The sequence below is a fragment of the Papaver somniferum genome, unplaced genomic scaffold (genome assembly GCF_003573695.1).
Source record: "Papaver somniferum cultivar HN1 unplaced genomic scaffold, ASM357369v1 unplaced-scaffold_18, whole genome shotgun sequence".
NCBI classification, from domain to species: domain Eukaryota; kingdom Viridiplantae; phylum Streptophyta; class Magnoliopsida; order Ranunculales; family Papaveraceae; genus Papaver; species Papaver somniferum.
In genome coordinates, this window is record NW_020627707.1 from 4,286,524 (window position 1) to 4,306,403 (window position 19,880).

At 35.6% G+C, this 19,880-nt stretch overlaps 2 protein-coding genes across 2 annotated transcripts; both read right to left on the minus strand.

Annotated features, from left to right (window-relative positions):
* Window positions 1-159: 159 nt before the first annotated feature.
* On the minus strand, window positions 160-3,089 carry LOC113337952 (ankyrin repeat-containing protein NPR4-like). Its single transcript, XM_026583484.1, has 3 exons — window positions 2,461-3,089; window positions 1,708-2,303; window positions 160-771 (listed from the first exon to the last, which is right to left on the minus strand). The coding sequence occupies exons 1-3, from the start codon at window positions 2,741-2,743 to the stop codon at window positions 160-162; spliced, it is 1,491 nt and encodes a 496-aa protein (XP_026439269.1). The 5' UTR covers window positions 2,744-3,089.
* Window positions 3,090-9,114: 6,025 nt separating this feature from the next.
* Window positions 9,115-9,703, minus strand: LOC113337953. Its single transcript, XM_026583486.1, has 3 exons — window positions 9,366-9,703; window positions 9,166-9,267; window positions 9,115-9,124 (listed from the first exon to the last, which is right to left on the minus strand). The coding sequence occupies exons 1-3, from the start codon at window positions 9,701-9,703 to the stop codon at window positions 9,115-9,117; spliced, it is 450 nt and encodes a 149-aa protein (XP_026439271.1).
* Window positions 9,704-19,880: the final 10,177 nt, after the last annotated feature.

Here is a 19,880-nt window from a genome sequence, read left to right on the forward strand (position 1 = left end):
GTCCTATGATGCTGAAGAACTATGATTGTAATTTTTATCTTTTTAGGTAGTTTTAATTTTGTTACATTTTTTGAGCAGTTGTACCCTTTCCTTCTTCAGGGTTTTACACTTCGAAAAGATAAAAAAAAGATGAACCAAACATTTATACGTAAATAAAATCTAAAAATATAATTCTTGATCTACATTTTTTTTCTTTTTTGAATACAACATCCTGATTTCATTAGTATTATAATATTTAAAATCTACTAAGTATCCTACATTAGAAGGAAACACTACACGTTTGTCCATATCGCTGAGACGGGAGAATCTCCGTAGTGCTCTATAGGCAATGATAAAAGAGGATGGGAAGAAACCACAACCAAGTATACAAATGGGAATGGCAAGTCCAGGAAACTCGCTTAGATACGCGTATGTACCTGCCACAAATGCCCCCATCGTCGTTGGGATGGATAATAGTGTACAAAAGGACGGGATCTGTTGTAATGATCCGTAGGTGATGACCGTACTGAAGCCATATGATGTTCTCATTGTTAAACAATAAAAGTGACTTAACAAAGAGGAACAGGACAGAAGCATGGTTAGATTGTTACAAACAGTAAAAATTATGAAAGCTGTTCTTCTAGCCAAAGTTGCAGTGCCTTCACTGGTGTAGCCTCCAGGAAATGTAAAAGCAGCTGCAAATGCAATAGTTGCCAAAAGTGTTGCCACTACCATATTAGCTTGACCCTCTATATCATGTAGGTGTTCACCATTTACTAATTTCGCCTCTGCCTTCGATATAGAAAATGAAAATAAAACAAGAAAAAGGTATCATGCATTAGTAAGAAAATAAAAGCATCTCCAAAAGAACATACTCCCTCCATTCCAATTTACTTGATGTTTTAGGGTTTTATTTGTGTTCCAAAATAAATGAGGGTTTAAGTATTTTTCCTAAATTCTCACTGATTTACCCTTACTTTGGAATCACATCATACCATTAATTCTCATTGTAATCAGCAGATAAATAATTATTCCAAGGATTTGTAAGGAATATTTGGTTTATCCCAAATAAATTATAACGTGATACATAATTTACATTAAAGCTAGAAACTAAAAACTAGGTGGTTTAAAATTTTAGGAAGATATTAATATGGGTAGATTTGGAAAAAAAAATTACTCTCTTTATTATTTCTTAATCTGCGTGAAAATCTCTATAACGTCAAGTAAATCGGAACGGAGGGAGTACATTTTTTTCTTTCTGATGAAGCAGGCAAAGAAAAATATGCCTTCGATATAGAAAATGAAAATAAAACAAGAAAAATATATATTTTTCCTTTCTAAAGCTAGCAGGTAAAGAAATATATATTAGTAAAGATAAAATATTTTGTTGATTATTCTTTTTTTCTTTTATAACTTAATGTGATAATTTTACTCTTTTTACGGAAATCTCCACACTCTGAAAAAATCATTTAAATTATAAGTATAGAAAGAAACATTTATGAAAATAAGCAATATCTATAAAATAAGAAAAAAGGTTGCGATGAGAAGACACTACACCAAAGCAGTATAACTTACAAAGGGGATACCAGTATTATCGGAGCTGATACCATTTCATATAGAACAATAAGATCCTAAACGATCATGTATCGCCCTGATGGTACTGGTATCAGCGCTATAAATCATGCAAAACAGGCTTAGTCTAGAGATAGTAGGAGAAGAGTTACATACCCTGTTCCTTTGAGAAACATCGAGATCGTAATCACGTGGATGGATATGATCCTGTCCTGTTCTTGGGTCTCGCTTGATAAACTCTAGGCAATCATCTCTATAACCTGGATATTCATTCGGGTCTAAACTTCGGAGCAAATCACAAGGTGTGTTTCCATTGTCTTGCCTCCTATTTAAAAGGTTCATCACCATAAGATCATTTGTCGGTGATGATGGCATATCTTTAAAAATATACTCAAAACAGTAAACTTTTCTGGTTTCAGCAGCAATATGAAGAAAGTTACGGCCTTTGTTGTCTCTGATTTCCCAGCAATCAGGGCAACTTTCTGCTAGTTTTCCGATCATTTTCTTCATCAATACTAGCATGTGAAAATAATCATCAGGAGCCACATTAAAGTAATATCCTGCGACATAATGAAGGGCCGTCATGCCATCTTTATCTCTAAAATACCCAACAGATGAATCAGCATCCAATATTTCAGCGAAGGCGTGAGCTCTGTATAACGAAGCAGCATAGTGAAGTGCACTACAGCCATCTTTGTCCACTTCTTTTACTATAAGTGGCTTCTTTTTCAACAATAGTTCTGCAGTATCAGCTGTAGTCGTGGTACGCGGTCAAGCATGAATATATTTCAAGGTTATCAGTATGTAAATAGGGTATTTAAAATTACCTCAGAAAAAAAAAAAAAAAGCCAATTGAAGCACAATATGATTCTCTTTTAACATAGTATCCAGTTGAAATAGTACATGTACCTGACCGAAAATAGTCATTGAGCTGCATTGCGGTATGTAGCACGGTCCTTCCGTCAGGAGCAGTATGAGCTTGGGATGGAGATTTCTCTAAGATATATTCAATCTCATTAATTGTAGCATTTTTAACGGCCAGGTAAAGTGGTGTCTCACCAGCATCATTAGCAAAATAAGCAAAACCTGGGTCGGCATCGATCAACCAGGGAAGTACTAGATTAATGGATCCACTTACATAATGCAGTGTCTCATGAAGTGCTGTATCATTCTTTTTGTTTGTCATTCTCATGAAGTGGATTGCTATTGAGATAGGCCGTCATTGCTTGGAGGAGATAATGATCACCACTACCGGAACGGCCATGACTAGCTGTTATCAGCTGTTTCATGCCATCAACGTTTCCTTCTTGTATAGCTTTGTACAAATTGGAATCCATCGCACCGTCCATATACTATGGTCTCAGCTATTGAATTTGATCTAAAGAAATCTTTGATGTCGCGAAAGTGATCGATCCACGGAGAGATGGGAACGGCAATATGGTAATTCCAATGGAGCAGAAAAATTCTTTTATTTCGAAAATGAAAAAAGTGTTTGTTTATGTGGTGGTTCGTTCAATTTGTATGCCTGCTAAATTACAGATTTGTGATGAGATTTGTAACTAGCTAGATTCCTGGATCAAGTTGAGCAAAGAAAAGGGATTTTGCAAGATAAGTCAGACGTGTATTAGTTAGGGGCCATTAATTAACATGCATGTGATGAGATACTTAACAACCTAGGTTCCCGGAACAAGTTGGTTTAAAAAAAAATTGGAATTTGCATTTGCAGTATAAGTCAACGGTTGCTCTAATACTAATTTTAAGTATGTTGGTAAGAGATTCTAAGATCAAGTTGCTTATGTATTCGGAAGTATAAGATTAGACCTTGAACACTAACATATCATATTCAGTACTCTTGGGTACCGTGCACAGCAAATTCAGCCATAGGACCCGAGTGGAGACTCTAGATAATTGGTGCCTCCCAATAAAAATTCAACAATAAATTAATTTGGTCCTCCACTTCTAGATTGAGTCGAATCAACTGTGTCGACATGTCCTCGTGGCTGTGGTCATCAGAATAAATTAAAAAAATGTTTTCGGGCCGTGGATTATGCATCATCGATCCAAGCTCTTCCGTATGTAAGCGCGCGTCACTGTTACGATTACTGTTTGTAGTGGCATAAAACCACACACCACATACAACGAAGTAGAAAATGATTTAACACAAAGTGAAGATACACAACAAATGCAGACACAAGGATATACGTGGTTCGGTATGATTACCTACGTCCACGGGGTGAAATGATGAATGTTATTATTGCTCTTCTTTGATTACAAGTTGTTCTCTCCCTCTCAAGTCACTAGTGAAAAATGGAAGTTAAACCACTGGCAATACAAGAGGTAATATCATCAAAAACGACTGTGATCATCAGTTGTAATATATTAGTGGTTTTTTCCAAAACGACTGTGTCTCACAGAAGTTGATATCTTTAAAAATACTACTTTTGCTGACAGTCAATTGACACTGACATTAACAGTGGTTTCTAAAGTTTTAAATTAGAAAATATAAAAGTTAATCGCCTGTTTCCAGAAGTAGTTTATATGGGCTGAATACTTTTAAAAGTATGATTCGTCTGAATCCCATACTAGTGGAAAATGAGTTTATAACCACTTCCTGGGCTTCACAAATACTACTGTTGCTGGGCTGACGTAACTGCAGGTGCTGTGAGCCACAGTTGTTTTTTCGGGAAAAAAATAAAAAATAAATAAAACTTGTGTTTAACATAGTCATTTTTTAGAGGGTATTTATGTAAAAAAGTAGAATTTTAAAAACTACTGTGAGAGAAAATTGTTTCCTTTATACCTAGAATTATCCTCGATTATATCTCCTGAAACTTTATCTCTTTCTCTGACTTTTAATTCTAACCCAGATGCAGTCTCTCTTCCATCTTCTTCATCTTTTTCACCAAACTGAAACAAACAAACCCTAACCCTGAAACTTCATTCAAACAAAATCATAGTCGTTCCCACGATTCGTTTCTCCCTGAACCCATGATTCGATCTCTAGCTTTGCATTAATTTCTTCGATCTATAATGTTTTCTTCTTATTTAAACTTCTTTGATCTGTAATATTTTGTTCTTTCTTCAATTTCTTCGATCTGTGATATTTTGTTCTCTTATTAATTTCTTCGATCTGTAACATCATCTTCTTTCATCAATTTCTTCGATCGGTTCTAATTCACTCGTATTCTATTTCGTTCTGTAACTAAAGAAGAAATCAAACATCTTTTGATTTCATCATTAGTAATATATCGAAGAAGAGAACAACAGATTTAGTGATGAATAGGTTATGGTTTGAAGAAATTCTTCTCTACTAGGAATTATCAATGGATTTCTTTATGTTATAGGTAATTATAGGTATTACATCTACAAATGGAAGGGTAAGAAACACAAAATAAAAACCCTAATTTTCTTCTTATGACTTCTTATGCTTCATTGATTATGTTAATTTTATAGCAGATGTGTATCGGTAATCATATGTGGGATGTGGCTACGGAGAGAAGGGATAAGAAGCTGGTCGAGAAATTGTATGATGAGCAGAACTAGTTCAGGTTTGGTTTTGCTTAATACATGATTCATTGACAGTGTTTGTAGAATTTAATTTTATATTGATGGATTTTGCAATTTATAATTTTGTATGTAGGTTGCTTTGGCCATGGTATTGTGATTTCAAGCAAGGTAATTGATTATAATTTCTGCTGTATATCCTTGATGTAATTTGAAATTTGTTTCATGTGCAAGGGTGTTGGTATTATGTGGATCATATAAGCATCAAGGTGTTTGATTTTTATTGTATTATATGATGTAGAATCTAAAGCCAGAGGAAAGGACTTTCACAGCCCCATCAACTATAGCTGAATTAGATACGGAATTACTGGAACCAATAAAAAACTAAAGGTGTATTTAACAAAGTTTTATAATCTGAGCAGGTAAAGATTTGATGAATTATGATAAGAGCAAATTTTTACAAAACTTGGTTATAAGCTTTTGATTGTGATTCTATTTGTGGTCGTGTTTAATTTGTAGAAAGCGAAGTTTTACAATTTGAGCATGTGAGGATTTGAATGATGGATTGAACAAATTTACATCCAGGTGAGGATTTGTTACCATGTTTAATTTATAGGAGGTGATTGTTTTACTTCTATAGGTTGCACTTGTTGTTTTTCCTACACATTTCTATTCATGAATAATATTAATTTGGCTGGAGTTACATGTTTAGTTAATCTGTGTATGTATGTTGTGATGACCTATATGGTACTACGAGTACATGGTAGTAGTTTTTTAATTTGTACCCTACCGCGTGTTTAGACATGTATAAAATAAGTGCTGAACCTTGTTGTTGTTTGTTAACAATAATCTATGTTGGTTGTAGAATTCATCTAAATTTCAATTCAAATGCATGTGAATGAATTCCCTTTTTAAATGGTAATGATATATTGCAATATCTGTTACTCAATTTTGTTAAAGAACATCATGTTTCTTACCTAAAATTTACATTTTCATTTCTACGGTCCCAAAGAAGAATGGTATCTGGGGAGCATTTGCGATTGCGGTTATGCTAGTGACAGGTGCAGAGATTTATTTTCTCCACCGATGAATTGACGCTATACTTTTCCTTGAGTGTTGGGTTTATTTGCGCTTTGTGAATTGCTGAGAGCCTCAATGGTTTTGTTATGTTCTCAGTAATTTTATTTGTAATTATGCTATTATTATCTTCCTGCCATTCTAAACCTTGTATATAGCAATATCATGAGTGCTGAAATTATTTATGTCGGTGAATTAACATGTTTTAAACATTTGCTGGTTATTTGTATGCTTAAGATTAGTTGAGTACTTATGTACTCATATTTTGTAACCTTAATACATGAATAGCTTCTGCCTGTGTTTCGCGTGATTCTTTTCAGTAGAGTCGCTTGGTAATTAGTTTTTTTTTTTCTTTTGTGGATTCTTTTCATTGTTCCTAAGTATAATATAGAGCACATTCATAAGAACAAGATTTCAGTCCCTAACCTGATTGAATGAAACTTGTAACCTTGCAGTTTGTCATCATAACTGGATCAAGAGTTATAACTCTGTTTTACTTCTTGTCTGTATTTTTGTTTTTTGAATGCTTTAGATCCAAACTAACTATCATCTTTTGTTTGCAGGAAGTTACGATGAAAGATAAAACTGCTGGTAGTGGTGATTGTCCAGTGCTATATATCAAATTGGTTGCTCTTCATATCAGCTTGAGCATGTTTAACTTCAATGTCTGAATGCTAAATGGAGATTGTTGGAGGATCCTTAAAAGGTGTCATCTGTAGACAATTTTTTTTTTTTTGTGTGTTAGAAAACCAGGTTGCATTTCATTAATTTGTAATGTATATTGTAACCAAATAGTATCAATATTCAGATTGGATAAGTGATAGTATATTGTTGAAGTTGTAAAATGGATTTAGTAGTTCATATAATTTTCATTAAATATAAGTTTAGGTTTTTAGCTTGTTTTAATCATATTTGATTTTAACTTAAGGTTCAGGTGAATCAGCTTGATTCACCTGAATCAAATCCTTTTTTTTTGTATGATAATCGAAATAAACTACTGTGTCAATCAGTGTTATCGATAGAACTGCTGAAAGAAGTAGTTTTCTCAAAGAATTGAACGTTTGTGAGACACAATCGTTTTGGAAAAAACCACTAATAAGTTAGAGCTGATGAACACAGTCGTATTTAGCGATATTACTTCTTGTCGTGGAAGTTGTTAAACTTCTATTTTCCACTAGTGCCAGTCTGACTAGGCTTTCATCTGACTAGCCTGAAATTTGAAATTTATTACAATTTATAAAATCTGATTCACATTTCTAACTGGCATAAAATTTGAAATTCATTAAACTGAACTTTAATAGATGCTCATTTGATAACAAAACATTCACCATTCAATCCAAATTCAAAATATGTTTACAACAGTAACTCGATTTATATTAATCGAGTTGATAGTTAGGTCAAAAACCATGAAAAGTTTTACGTGGGTACTGAATTCACACCATTCTAAGTTATAATTATACTTGAGCATTCTGAACTCCAAAAAATATAATGAAACTTCTTTCTATTTCAGTAAGTATTGGTCCAATTCACCTGTGTGCATTGAGGCTGCTGATGATAAACTCCTGCATGAGGTCCTACCATTTCAACAGCTCCAGCCATGGTTTGAGACTGCTGAAGCAGAGGGTGAACAGGTGCTCCTCCTATTGTCTGTGTTGGGTGATATATCCCAGCAAAGGCTGGATGCCCAGTTTGAGATGGAGCAAATGTTATGTGTTGTCCCTGAGGCAGGTTGTAGAAAGAACCAGCCTGTATTCCAGAAATCTCTCTCCCTGGTGCAGGAACCCAGACAGCTGCACCACCTTCACTCTGCAAAAACAAGTGCAACTAAGTTATACAACAGCAGATCTGAAGGTCACTGACCAAAGTAATAGAAGATGTAAAGATTTCACAAATAATGAAATAAATGAATGAAAATGTTAATTACCAGTTAAAGGACCAGAAAGTAAGAAACTACATGGACATCTTTCTTTTCTTTGTTGGAACAAGTATACACAAACTCAAAAAATAACTTCAATCAAGGTAGCAGGTTGAAATCATATAAAAAAGTATAAGTGCTGCAAGCATTCAAGCATTCAGTCGAGAGATATTACCTAATCTCCATCCAATACTCGTCGTCATCTAAAGATGTTGAAGAAAGAAGGTTGATTCATGGATGCAGCAAACACATATGGATCTTCATAAGCATTCACCTTTAGGCCAGATCTCTTGGGAGATTCTAATACAAGATGCCAATGCTTTCTAGTCTCATCAGCGCAATAAAAGACTTGGGCAACTTGAGAAGCATGGATGAAGGGTTCGTTAACTTCTTTAGAGCTTCTATTAAAATTTTCGAAGTTGACGAACCTCGAGTTTGTCTCTGCATCCACATATGATCCAGTTGTTTTGTCGTCGACCCGGACCCAATCACAGAGAAAAACAACTTCTATGAAATCTTCATAATCGAGTTCAAGTATCTTTTTCACAATGCCAAAGTAAGAAGTATCATAGCCCACCAAGTTGGTATCTTTGGCGCTTGCTCTAAAGCTGGTGAAGGCATCCATGGTCACTCCACTGTTTTGTGTAGTCATATATTGCTCTGCCTCTGCTGTATAAAATAGATAACCATTCACTGAATACGCTCTATAGGAAACTGTCTTGAAGGAAGGGACAAGTACGAGCCTATGAAAATATGTCATGAGAGTGCCTAGAAGTTGATCTCTTAACCAGGGAATGCAATCCTGACGCTTGCTTCTTGATCTTCGGTTAAAAGTATTACTGTATGCCTTGTATTTCCTGTGAAACAATAAAGACAATTATACATGACAGGGTTACTTCACACTATACAAATTATATGGTCAAAATGGTGTAAAGAAATTGTTCAGAGACAAAGTTAAGGATTCTACTTACTCTTCCCATTCAGTATTTTCTTCTGAATGTCTCAATACCCAAAGACGAACTTGTTGATGCTGTAAGGAAGTTAATTGGTATGGTTTTACTTGTGAATTAGGAGGTTCTGGACACTTATAAGACTTTTTCTTACCCTCAGGAATGAACTCCATCCAATGGCGCGCTCCTTCATCGACCTCATATTGTGCAGTTATAGACCCTTCAATATAGTTTTTGTTCCGACCATAAACCTTGTAGGTTCTCATCATCCTACACATGCAACTAGTAACACAATTATATATGTAAGGTATATATAAGTTCATAAAGTAATAAAGAAACTGAAAGTATCAACAATTAAAGAAGTATACCTCTCAAAAGGGTACATCCACCTAAATTGAACTGGTCCCAATGTTAGTGCCTCTTCGGCCAAATGTACGACAAGATGAGTCATCGTAACAAAAAAAGCCGGTGGGAAGTACATCTCAAACACACATAAAGACTCCACAACACGTTCGTGCATTAGACGAAGCGCTTCACGATCAATAACCTTAGAACAAAGAACTTTGAAAAACAATGACAATTGACGTATTGCCTCACGCAAAAGCTTATGATCTTTGAAACAATACATTAGAAAAATTGGCATCAAACCCTGCATAAGCATGTGGTAGTCGTGGGACTTCAAACACTTAAATTGTAACTCTTTCATATCCACTTTTTTTTTATAGTTTCCACTATAACCAATAGGAACTTTCAGTTTGCTAAAAATTTTACAGACTAGTTCTCTTTCATTCTTAGGCAAGCAATAAGGAGATGGTGGGCGTTCTACTTTACCATTTTTTTCCGTCAACCACAATCAGGTTTTAAGTTCAGCAGTTCCAAATCCTTGCGCGCTGGATCCCCATCCTTAGACTTATCCTTGTGGTTCATGAAAGTCCCAAACATGTTCTCTGCAAAGTTTTTTTCTACATGCATCACATCCACATTATGACGAAGTTGCAGAAACTAAAGTTAAGATTAACTAAGTTAGCAAAACTTATAAATAACAAGAACATAATGATTAAAGTTAGCAAATGCCGGAAAATAACCACATATTCACTTACCTTCCAATATGGAAGATTGTATAGAATTGATCTCTTCGAATACGGAGAATCAACTAGTGACCGCTTTACCATCTTCCCGAATTCCTTGTTTGTTGTTGCTGTCCTATAAAACAATTCAACGCCACTCAAACGAATTGGTGCACCCCTATCTTCCTTAAATCCATTGAACTTGTCGGTTTCACGTCTGTAAGGGTGAGACCGATCCCTTAAAAATCTTCTATGACCCATGTATGCAAACTTATTATCCCATTTCAGCCTCAGAGCCTCAGTATCTTCACCACATGCCGGACAACCAAATTTTCCAGATGTTCGCAGACCAGACATATACGCATAAGCCGGATAGTCATGTATACACCACATTAAAATTGCTTTCATTGTAAAGGAAGTCTTTGTGTGCGCATCATACGTTAGCTTTCCTTTTAACCATAACTCAATTAACTCATCAATTAAGGTCTGCAAATAAACATCAATGTTGCCATTGGGACCACTTGGACCAGGAATAAGTAGTGCTAACAGTGTAAAATCTTTTGACGTGCATACTAATGGGGGAAGGTTAAAAGTAAAAACCATGACGGGCCAAGTACTGTATGTAGTCATCATTCCAAAAGGATTAAAACCATCAGTGGCGAGTCCTAGACGCACATTACGTTTCTCAGCAGCAAACTCAGGCCACTTCCTATCAATTGACTTCCAAGAAGAAGAATCCACAGGATATCGCATGTGTGTAATACTTTCTTCAACATTAGAGTGATAGTACATCTGCTCAGCAATCCACGGAGTACCATACCAACGCTGTAACCTTTCAATAATTGGGAAAAACCTTAGTTTCTTCACTGGCACTTTTCTATCATTTGGATCACTCCCTTCAGGAGGTACTTTCCATCTACTTGCATGACATTTAGGTCACTCTTCATAATCAACATACTCCTTTCGATAAAGTATGCAATCATTAGAGCAAGCATGCATAATCTCGACCGGAAAGTTAAATGGCTTGAGCATACCCTTAGCTTTAGAACATGTAGATGGTAACGTGTTCCCTTCCGGTAAAATAGTTTTCATAAATTTTAATAATTCTGTAAAAAAAACATTGGAACACTGATACCTTGATTTCAAACTAAGCAACTCAATCATTGTCGACAATTTTGTATGTTCACCACCACAATCTGGATGCAGGGGTTGTAATGCATCCAACATCCTCTTTCTGAAATCGGCATCGACACCATCTTCAACACTAGCACCAGCACCACCTTCTACATTAGCACCAGAACCATCTTCAACATTAGAATTTGAACCATCTTCATCAATAGCACCATTTTCATGGTTACCAAGCTCAGTGCGACCTAGTGTGTCTAAGAACAAGTCAACCATTCTCGGAAAAGAAGCTTCACTCACAACATTATTAGTGGCTAACGCGGAAGCTCTAACAGTGGAATTATTCTCACGAGGTTTCTCACCATGATGGATCCACGTTCGGTATGTCACATCGAACCCATGATCAAGAATATCCCCATGTATTTCATCAAGAGTTTTTGGACGACTATTATAATTCTGACATTTCATGCAAGGACAATGATATTGATTTATATCTTCCCCAAGACTGTCAGCTGTAAATTGAATGAAAGATTTAACACCTTCAATAAACCTAGGTGAACCCTTACGTGTAGTGAACCATTCTTTACAAGGAGGATTTATACGACGTCCTGACATCTACAAATAAATGACAAAATCAATCAGTTCTATTACTGTAATTGAGCAAGATAGTAAGAAAAGAACATAAAGCAGAACCCAGTGACATATACAAATACATATTCTAGTCAGATTATTTAATTTGAAAGAACCCCCATATTTAAGAAACATATAAAATCAGTTCAAAAGCCTAATTAACTCAGAATTTAGCTAGGGTTTCCAACTGAAATCAATTAAGAATTAGAAATCTATTTTCACCTAGTGGAGTAGTTTTAACCCAAAAACAGGATACATAGAAGCAGGATCTAAATCATCCTAAGAATTCCGCTCATATTATCCTAGCCATGAACTGGCAAAGAGAAGAGAAGTAAAAGAACAATTTTAATTTGACAGAACCCCAAAATTTAAGAAACATAAAATCAGTTCAAATACCTAATTAACTCAGAATTTAACAAGGGTTTCCAACTGAAATAGAAATCAATTAAGCTATAACTAATTATAAAGTTGAACTAAGTAGATGCCCTAATAATCTTGAACTCAAGTACATACTCTAATGTAAGAGCAGGAGATTTGAGATCTGATACTGTTCTCTGAGTTGTTGAGCCTTCATAAATCCTCTGAAATCAGAACCTGACTAGTAAATACGCAACCCTAATAAATTTCTCTCAAGTAGGTGTCGTTGATTATCTTCAAAATCTAAGAGAGAATGAGAAGAAAATGTTTCTCAGATGAGAATGAGAGAGAAAGACGAGATAAGGTCTATTTTTTCTTTACAGATTTGTTTCAAAACCTGACTATGACTATAATAGTCTAACTTGAGTCAGATGACTCAGCATCACCTGACTGGTCTGAATCTTCTTTCCATGTGGGATGATATCGGATCATGTTGGGGAAATTGTCAAATTGATTGCAACTGAAATTGGCTAGTACCTAATCGTAACTGAAATTGGCCAACACCTTAAGGCTGATTGTAGTTTCACATTAAGAAGAAACTAAAGCTCATAGTTACAGTGAACAACTACAATCACTTTAAGTTTGAGATTTTTCTATCTAAATTTATAATGTCCAACTACAATCAGTCTATCTGATACTCAAATTTTGAGATCACTGGACATACTACAAATAATGGGATCTGTAATCTATAAAGCCAAACTAAGATACAAACTGCAACTACTGGATTTCAGTAATTTATAAACAGCAGGCACTGAAATTGATATATGAATGCATTTGTAATCTACAAGTCAAACTTAAATACAAACTGCAACTACTGGATTTTCAGTAACTTATAATCTGAAAACTGCAATTTAAAGTACAAGCACATTTACAGAAGTTCCTGACATTGAACAAGTTATAAGTGACAATCAGAATATTTCATTAGATAATAGCAGGGCTATAAAACCTGCTGAAGCTACATAACAAACCATTAAACTTGTAAATTATTCGATAATTAAGATTGAGTTTTGAATTTCTTCTTTACAAAAGAAGAGAAGAGACTACAAAAGTAGAGAAGAGACTCAAAACCACAAGTTAGATCCCAAAATACTCGCACCGTATCAACTGTCCCAAAATACTTACACCATATCCATATATTTCTTCAAGATAGTTACATGTTCCCCATATACTTCACAACATCCCTTTGTATACCCCAAAAAGTCCCAAAAAGCTCCAAAATATTAACTTAAACTACAAGAAACCTTCAACTTCAAAAATCTGCATCAAGTACTACTGGACAAGGTCCAATAGAGTGCTTGGGCCACAAAATCTTGTCACCATGTTTCACACTAGAAAGAGTTCCTTCTCCAACGCAGAGTGGCTCAGTGCGTATCACTACTTCATCAATGAGGACGAGAAAATAAAAATCATCATTTTCATCAGCACTCCTATCATTACGTCTGAATGCAACTGCACCCTTACGCATATTCCTTAATACAACATACTGGACTCTTTGACCATCCACATTCATTGGCTATAAACAGAAAAACATCCAATAATAAGAAACAATCCAAACTAATTGTTCTAAGTTAATCATTTTAGTTTAATTCAGACCGATGTTCATTCATTGTTTTCTAGTGCTAACTAAATGTGCTAAGAATATATGACCTGAGTATTATTAACATTGTTGGTGCCAGGGATGACACTTAAGGCTCTTAGATCCTCAACAGTCTCCTCAAGATTACGGAAACGATTTTCTACAGCAGCAGTCTTCAATTTCTCATTACGCAACAACTCTCTACTAACTGCAGATGCACGTAACTCAGTCTTTGAGACCCCACCTCCAAAGCCTCGAACAACACCCCGTCCATCACGGCCAAGTACCTATCATCAGATATATAAAATTAGTTAGTAACAATTTTATTATACGATACAGCAATATAAATTCATCTCCAAAACAACAATATATAATCAGCTCAACCCACCTTCGCAACTGCATCCTTATCTAGATTAGAGCTGGCAAACGGGCGGGCCGGGGCTAGCTTGTGACCAACCCGCGGGTTACGGGTTAATACAAGCCTAAGCTTGCGGGTTGAAATTCTTCACGGCTGGTCATTTCTCCAACCCGCTCCCGTCCCGGGTAAAGCTTGCGGGTTCACGGGGGCTCACGGGTTAGCTGGTTTTTGTTGAGTCAACTCGCCAGAAATCGATTTCTGGGCTATTTCCGACCACATTCATGCCATGTAAAGGTCCTTCCCTACAACCTAAGTACTTAACTTAACATTCATCATTTCATCTAATTCATTTGATATTTCGATTCAAAAACTCAAAATTGCAAAACTAAACTAATTTTACATTTAAAGGATTAAAGGAACACAAATACTAGTCATTAGTAGTTTAATACTTTAGTTACAGTACTTCATCAGTTCATGATGATATTTTCAACAAAGAAAAAAAAACCTCCGAGACAGTAGTAATACCATTGTTTGTAATTTGTAATTTTGTATCACCAAGTGCGACAATAAAGATATTAACCACTTCCTGCACAAAATATATATTGTGTGGTTAATCAAAAAAAGTGTTAACTGTCCAAAAAAAACATCTCCAATCTCTTTTCTATGCAATATTTGGAGACACTGGTAATGATAAATAACTGTCTTGCCAAAAACATTCTCATATTCCATGTCTATCTTTGAGTTGCTCCAACTATTCAATATGAATCTGTAATTTCAAGAAAAAATAAACCAAACAAAAGAAAAGATTCGAGTCAAAAACATGGAATTTGCATAATTACCCCGCTTTATATTGAAGAAGTACGCATACTAATTAGACGCATAAGAACTTACTTCCTACACATCCTCCACTGCATCAGGTTCAAATCCTAATACATCTTCTTCAATAATCCCATTGTTCGCATCCATATCTTCTTTTCCTACATGATTAAAAACAACCAATGTTATATATAAGATTTAGACATTCAACTAAAAAAAATATTACTGATTTGCTTACCAATTCCATATTCCCAATCACGAGTTGTTATCAACGCCTCAGCATTTTCAGGTAATAAGGAACTGCGAAATCAATCAATTACCCTTCCTCCAATGCTAAATGAAGATTCTGAAGCGACAGTTGAAATAGGAATTGAAAAAATATCCCCTGCCATTCTTGAAAGTACTGGAAATCGTTGTTCATGGTTCTTCCAATAGTTTAGGATGTCAAGTGGTGAATTTAGACAACCTCTGTACGACTCGCCAAGATATTCATCTAACTCTGACAAGTCAGTTAGTACATCACCACCACGTTCCTGTATTGCAACATATTCCTGCATGAAACAACCTAGAAGTGAGTGAACTATGAATATATGAGTCTTAAAAGTCTTAGAAACAAGCTAACACCATCACATACTACATCCACAGTTGACAGTAATTCAAAAGACAAACAGTATTCTACTACAAGGTTTTTAAGATGAAAAGCAATAATTCAAAAGACTAAAATCTTCGCAATATAACTGGGCACTACTAAATGATTTAGAGTTAAGTAAGCTTTAAAATTACCTGAAAAAAATCACTCCCTTCTTCGGCAGCAGAATTCCCACCATTTTGAATACCCAAATTTTGAGTTGCACAACTGTTGGAAGCTGTTGAACTTGACAAGGTGTAATACTCATTAAAAAGTGCTGTCATATTACTGTGCACTTTATTAACTTCACGTTCTAATTCTCTCACCTCAGGATACAACATGGAGTAAGTAAATTTCACAAAATTCATTTTCGATCTAGGATCTAACACAACTGCCATAGCCAATATAGGACTCAACTCCTTCCAATAACTATCAAATTTTGCTTGCATCTCTTTTACCATGTTCCTAATGAATTCAATATCATTTATGCTTTCTTTCTTTAGTAACACCTGAACTTGACAAATTCTTTCAAAATACAGATTGGAAGTAGGATACTTACTACCAGAAAATATCTTTGTGAGATCATGAAACACCTTGAGAAACTTTGTGACTACTTCAATTTGTTCCCATTCTTCATCAGTTGGACAGTCTTCATAGTCTGAATCTACCAACTTCAAATGAGAGAAAACTGGCTTATACATGATACAACTATCTAACATAAGATAAGTTGAATTCCACCTGTATAAAACAAACATTTAGTGAGTATATAATAAACTTTAATACAATTATTTAACTTTATAATTTATAACAGAATATAAGTGGATTAGTGGAATCCCACCTTGTCTTTACGTCTTGACGAATACCCCTTTTTATTCCAGACATTCCTAAAGTATCAACAATGTCCAAGAACTTTTGTTTTCTTACTTGGGACTTTTTAAGGGACTTCAATGACAATCTTATCTTAAGCACGGCTGGATCAATCTTCTTAAGTCCTTCTTTTACAATAAGAGCTAAGATAAGAGCACAACAACGCACATGAAAGAATTTTCCATCGTTCAACAAGATCTTCTTTGCAACAAGTATACTCTTCATAATTCCAGTACAAGCTCCGTTATTTGCAGCATTATCCAAGGTGATGTTGGATGTTCAATTCCCCAATTTTCTATCATTGCAAATAACTTAGCAGAAAGGTGTTCACCTGTTTGAGGTAGTAGAAAGGAGAAAAGTTAACAAGAATTTATATTGAAGATAAAGAAATAGAAGTAAGTGCTTTACCTGTATGAGGTGGTGGAAGGGGACAAAAATTCAGAAGCTTCTTTTGCAACACCCAATCTTGATCAAGATAGTGCGCAGTTAAGCTTATATATCCAGTAGTCGTTACAGAAGTCCACATGTCTGATGTTAGACATATCCTACCTGTAAGGGTAAGTCATACACATTAGCACATCATATTAATCAATTACTCATACATAAAAGTATAAAACAAAACATATGGGTCATTAGGATTTGAAATTTTGAATCATACCTGGAGCAAGTTTCAATCTGTTGCGAATAACTTCTTTTTGTGCTTTATGTTTCTTTACTACATCGGCTTTCCAAGTATTCCTTGATATTGGTTTAACATCCTCATTTAAATAAGCACATATATCCCTAAATTCTTTCCACTCCACCAAAGCAAATGGAACATTTCTTGCAATGAGTAATGCTGAAAACAGATCCCTTAATTTCATCTGATCAACTTTGCGTACGCGGGTAGACACCTGGATATTCTTTGCAGATAATATCATTTTCCCTACGTCCTGAGACTGACGGTTAGGGCACTTATTCCTTTTCATGACTGAGGTTCCACCTTTTTGTCTTTCATATTTATATCCTGCATTACAAGCCTTGCACACTCCCTTCTTTGTTCCATCTTTATATTTAACGAGTTTAAAAAATTCCCAAACTTGGGATCTAAGTTTATGTTTCTTTCCAAGTGAAACTGGTGCAGGTGCACAACCAACAGTTGCATCCTCATTCACAGAATCTAGCATCTCAACATCATCCTCCTCCTCACCGTCACTACTCATAACATCTTTATAATGGTATTGTTCTTGTACACTTGACATCCTGGAGTGGATGGAGCCACAGAGAATAGGTCAAATAGTCATTCAGAAACGTGAAAAATACATTAACAAAAAGTATAAGCAAAGCAAAACATATCATTTGCAAATTACAAGTAACAAGGTACATCATACATGTAAAGAAATTCCAACAAAACTATTACAGTACATGTATTTGCAAGTAACCCAAAACAATAGCACAAAAATTAGAGCTAAACACATCAGAGAGAGTGACTAATTAGAGCTAATTGAAAATCACCAAATACCAATGCTTCTGCACCCCTAATTAGCTAGTATCCAATTCAATCTAAGTGCCAGATTCAAAATTCAACAAGTTTAACATTTATTACAAACCGAAACAAGTATCATTCTTGCAAGTTGCAACTAACAAACAAATCCCCTAAATCTCTGTAAGCATACTAATGAGTAATGATACAAATATGAAACAACATAAAAAATCCAAGCAAAAAAACCTTTTTTTTTGTGTGGAAAGAACACAAACATCATGAAATTAAGAACACATGTATTCAAGAAGTGTTTTCCAATCTTCACGAAGCACAACAGTCCTAAGAACACTAAAGATTTCTCAGGATTCCTATGAAAAACCCTAGATGAAGAAAATAAAGAGGAGAATCTGATTACCTGCCTGCCTTTAATCTTTAGATCAAAGTACCTTCCTTAGAACTTTAGATCTAATGTTTTTTCAATCTGTTGTTTTGTACGTCATGACTCAGGGAAGTATGAAGAAGAAGAAAAAAAGAGGAAGAAGAAAGAAAAGGAAGGATGCTGCTGCGCTAGGATTTTTTTCGCTTTTATATGAGAGGGAATTGAGAAGACACGTAAGACGTTATAGTGTGTGACACGCGACCTAAATAATATATATGGATGTGGGGAATGGAATTACGGGTTTTCGGGTACAACTGCGGGTTTCACAGTACGGGCCGGGTTAACCCGTTCCTTAACAAGCCGCTAATTCTCCAACCCGCTCCCGTCTTGTTTAGGAACCATCCGGGACGGGTGCGGGTTTTCACGGGACGGACCGGGCCAACCCGCGGGTTTTTGGCTGGTTTGCCAGCTCTAATCTAGATCAGTCTCGCCTCTAAACTCATATGTTTCATTCAACCCCCTCACCTTTCGCTGCACAATATAGGCAACATTATGCATAAGACGATAACAAATAGTGGAACTAGTGAATCTAATTTATTCATTGAACATAGAACTTACAACATAATCTCTTGATGTTACTTCATAAGATAGGTGATCGAACTGTAGACGGTCCTCTTCAGACATTTCTTGGTACACATGTGTATCCAGGTACATGTCAACCCTTAATACCTTACCAGTAGGACTTGCTTGTTCCATTTCATGTCGGCGTTGTGCAATACCACGCCTACCGGTACTGTGTACAGCTTTTAGCTTTGACCTTGCTCTCTTCATTCTTTCCCTAACCTCCTTATCTTCGCCTTTACTCACAATATCAACGAAGGCATCCCAGTCCTCTTTTTTCAAATTTTTGGGTATCCTTTTTCTCATTTCAGCAACACTGGAACAGTCATCACATATCGCCCTTAGTTTAGTCTTGGCATTCTTCCATAACAGATTTGCCATTTTCAAAACTTTGGCTTTGAGATATTCAGGAACCATGTATGCATTGGAGAGACTTCTCCAGATTTATTCCTTCAATGGCAGATGAACTTGCTTCCAAATTTTAATAGATGGTGGGACGAGATTTCTGGTTATTTTCCCCAGCTTGGTGGCATACGTCTTTTTGGTAGGTCCTATAGGTTGGCCTATGTCATTAAAATCAATTGGAAAGATACTGATCATCACCTATACAGAACAATACAAAATCATTAAAATTTCTAAGAAAACTTGAAATAAGTAACATATTTAGGGAAGTAAGATAAAACAGCTACATTACCAATCATGCTTTCTTCACTAATTTCAGGTTCACTATCACTATTTGTCTGACATAGAGCCTCATGCCACGGCTCTGAACATCCACTAGAAGAATGTTCACCCTGAGACGATGGATGAGACCCAGACCCTCCACTTGAATTCGGACTTCTTCCATGACTGTCTGAACCATTAGTAGATGGAGACCTTCGTGTATCAACCAAAGGAGTCCAGGTAGGTTGATTTGTGGTAGGATTTCCAGGCCGAC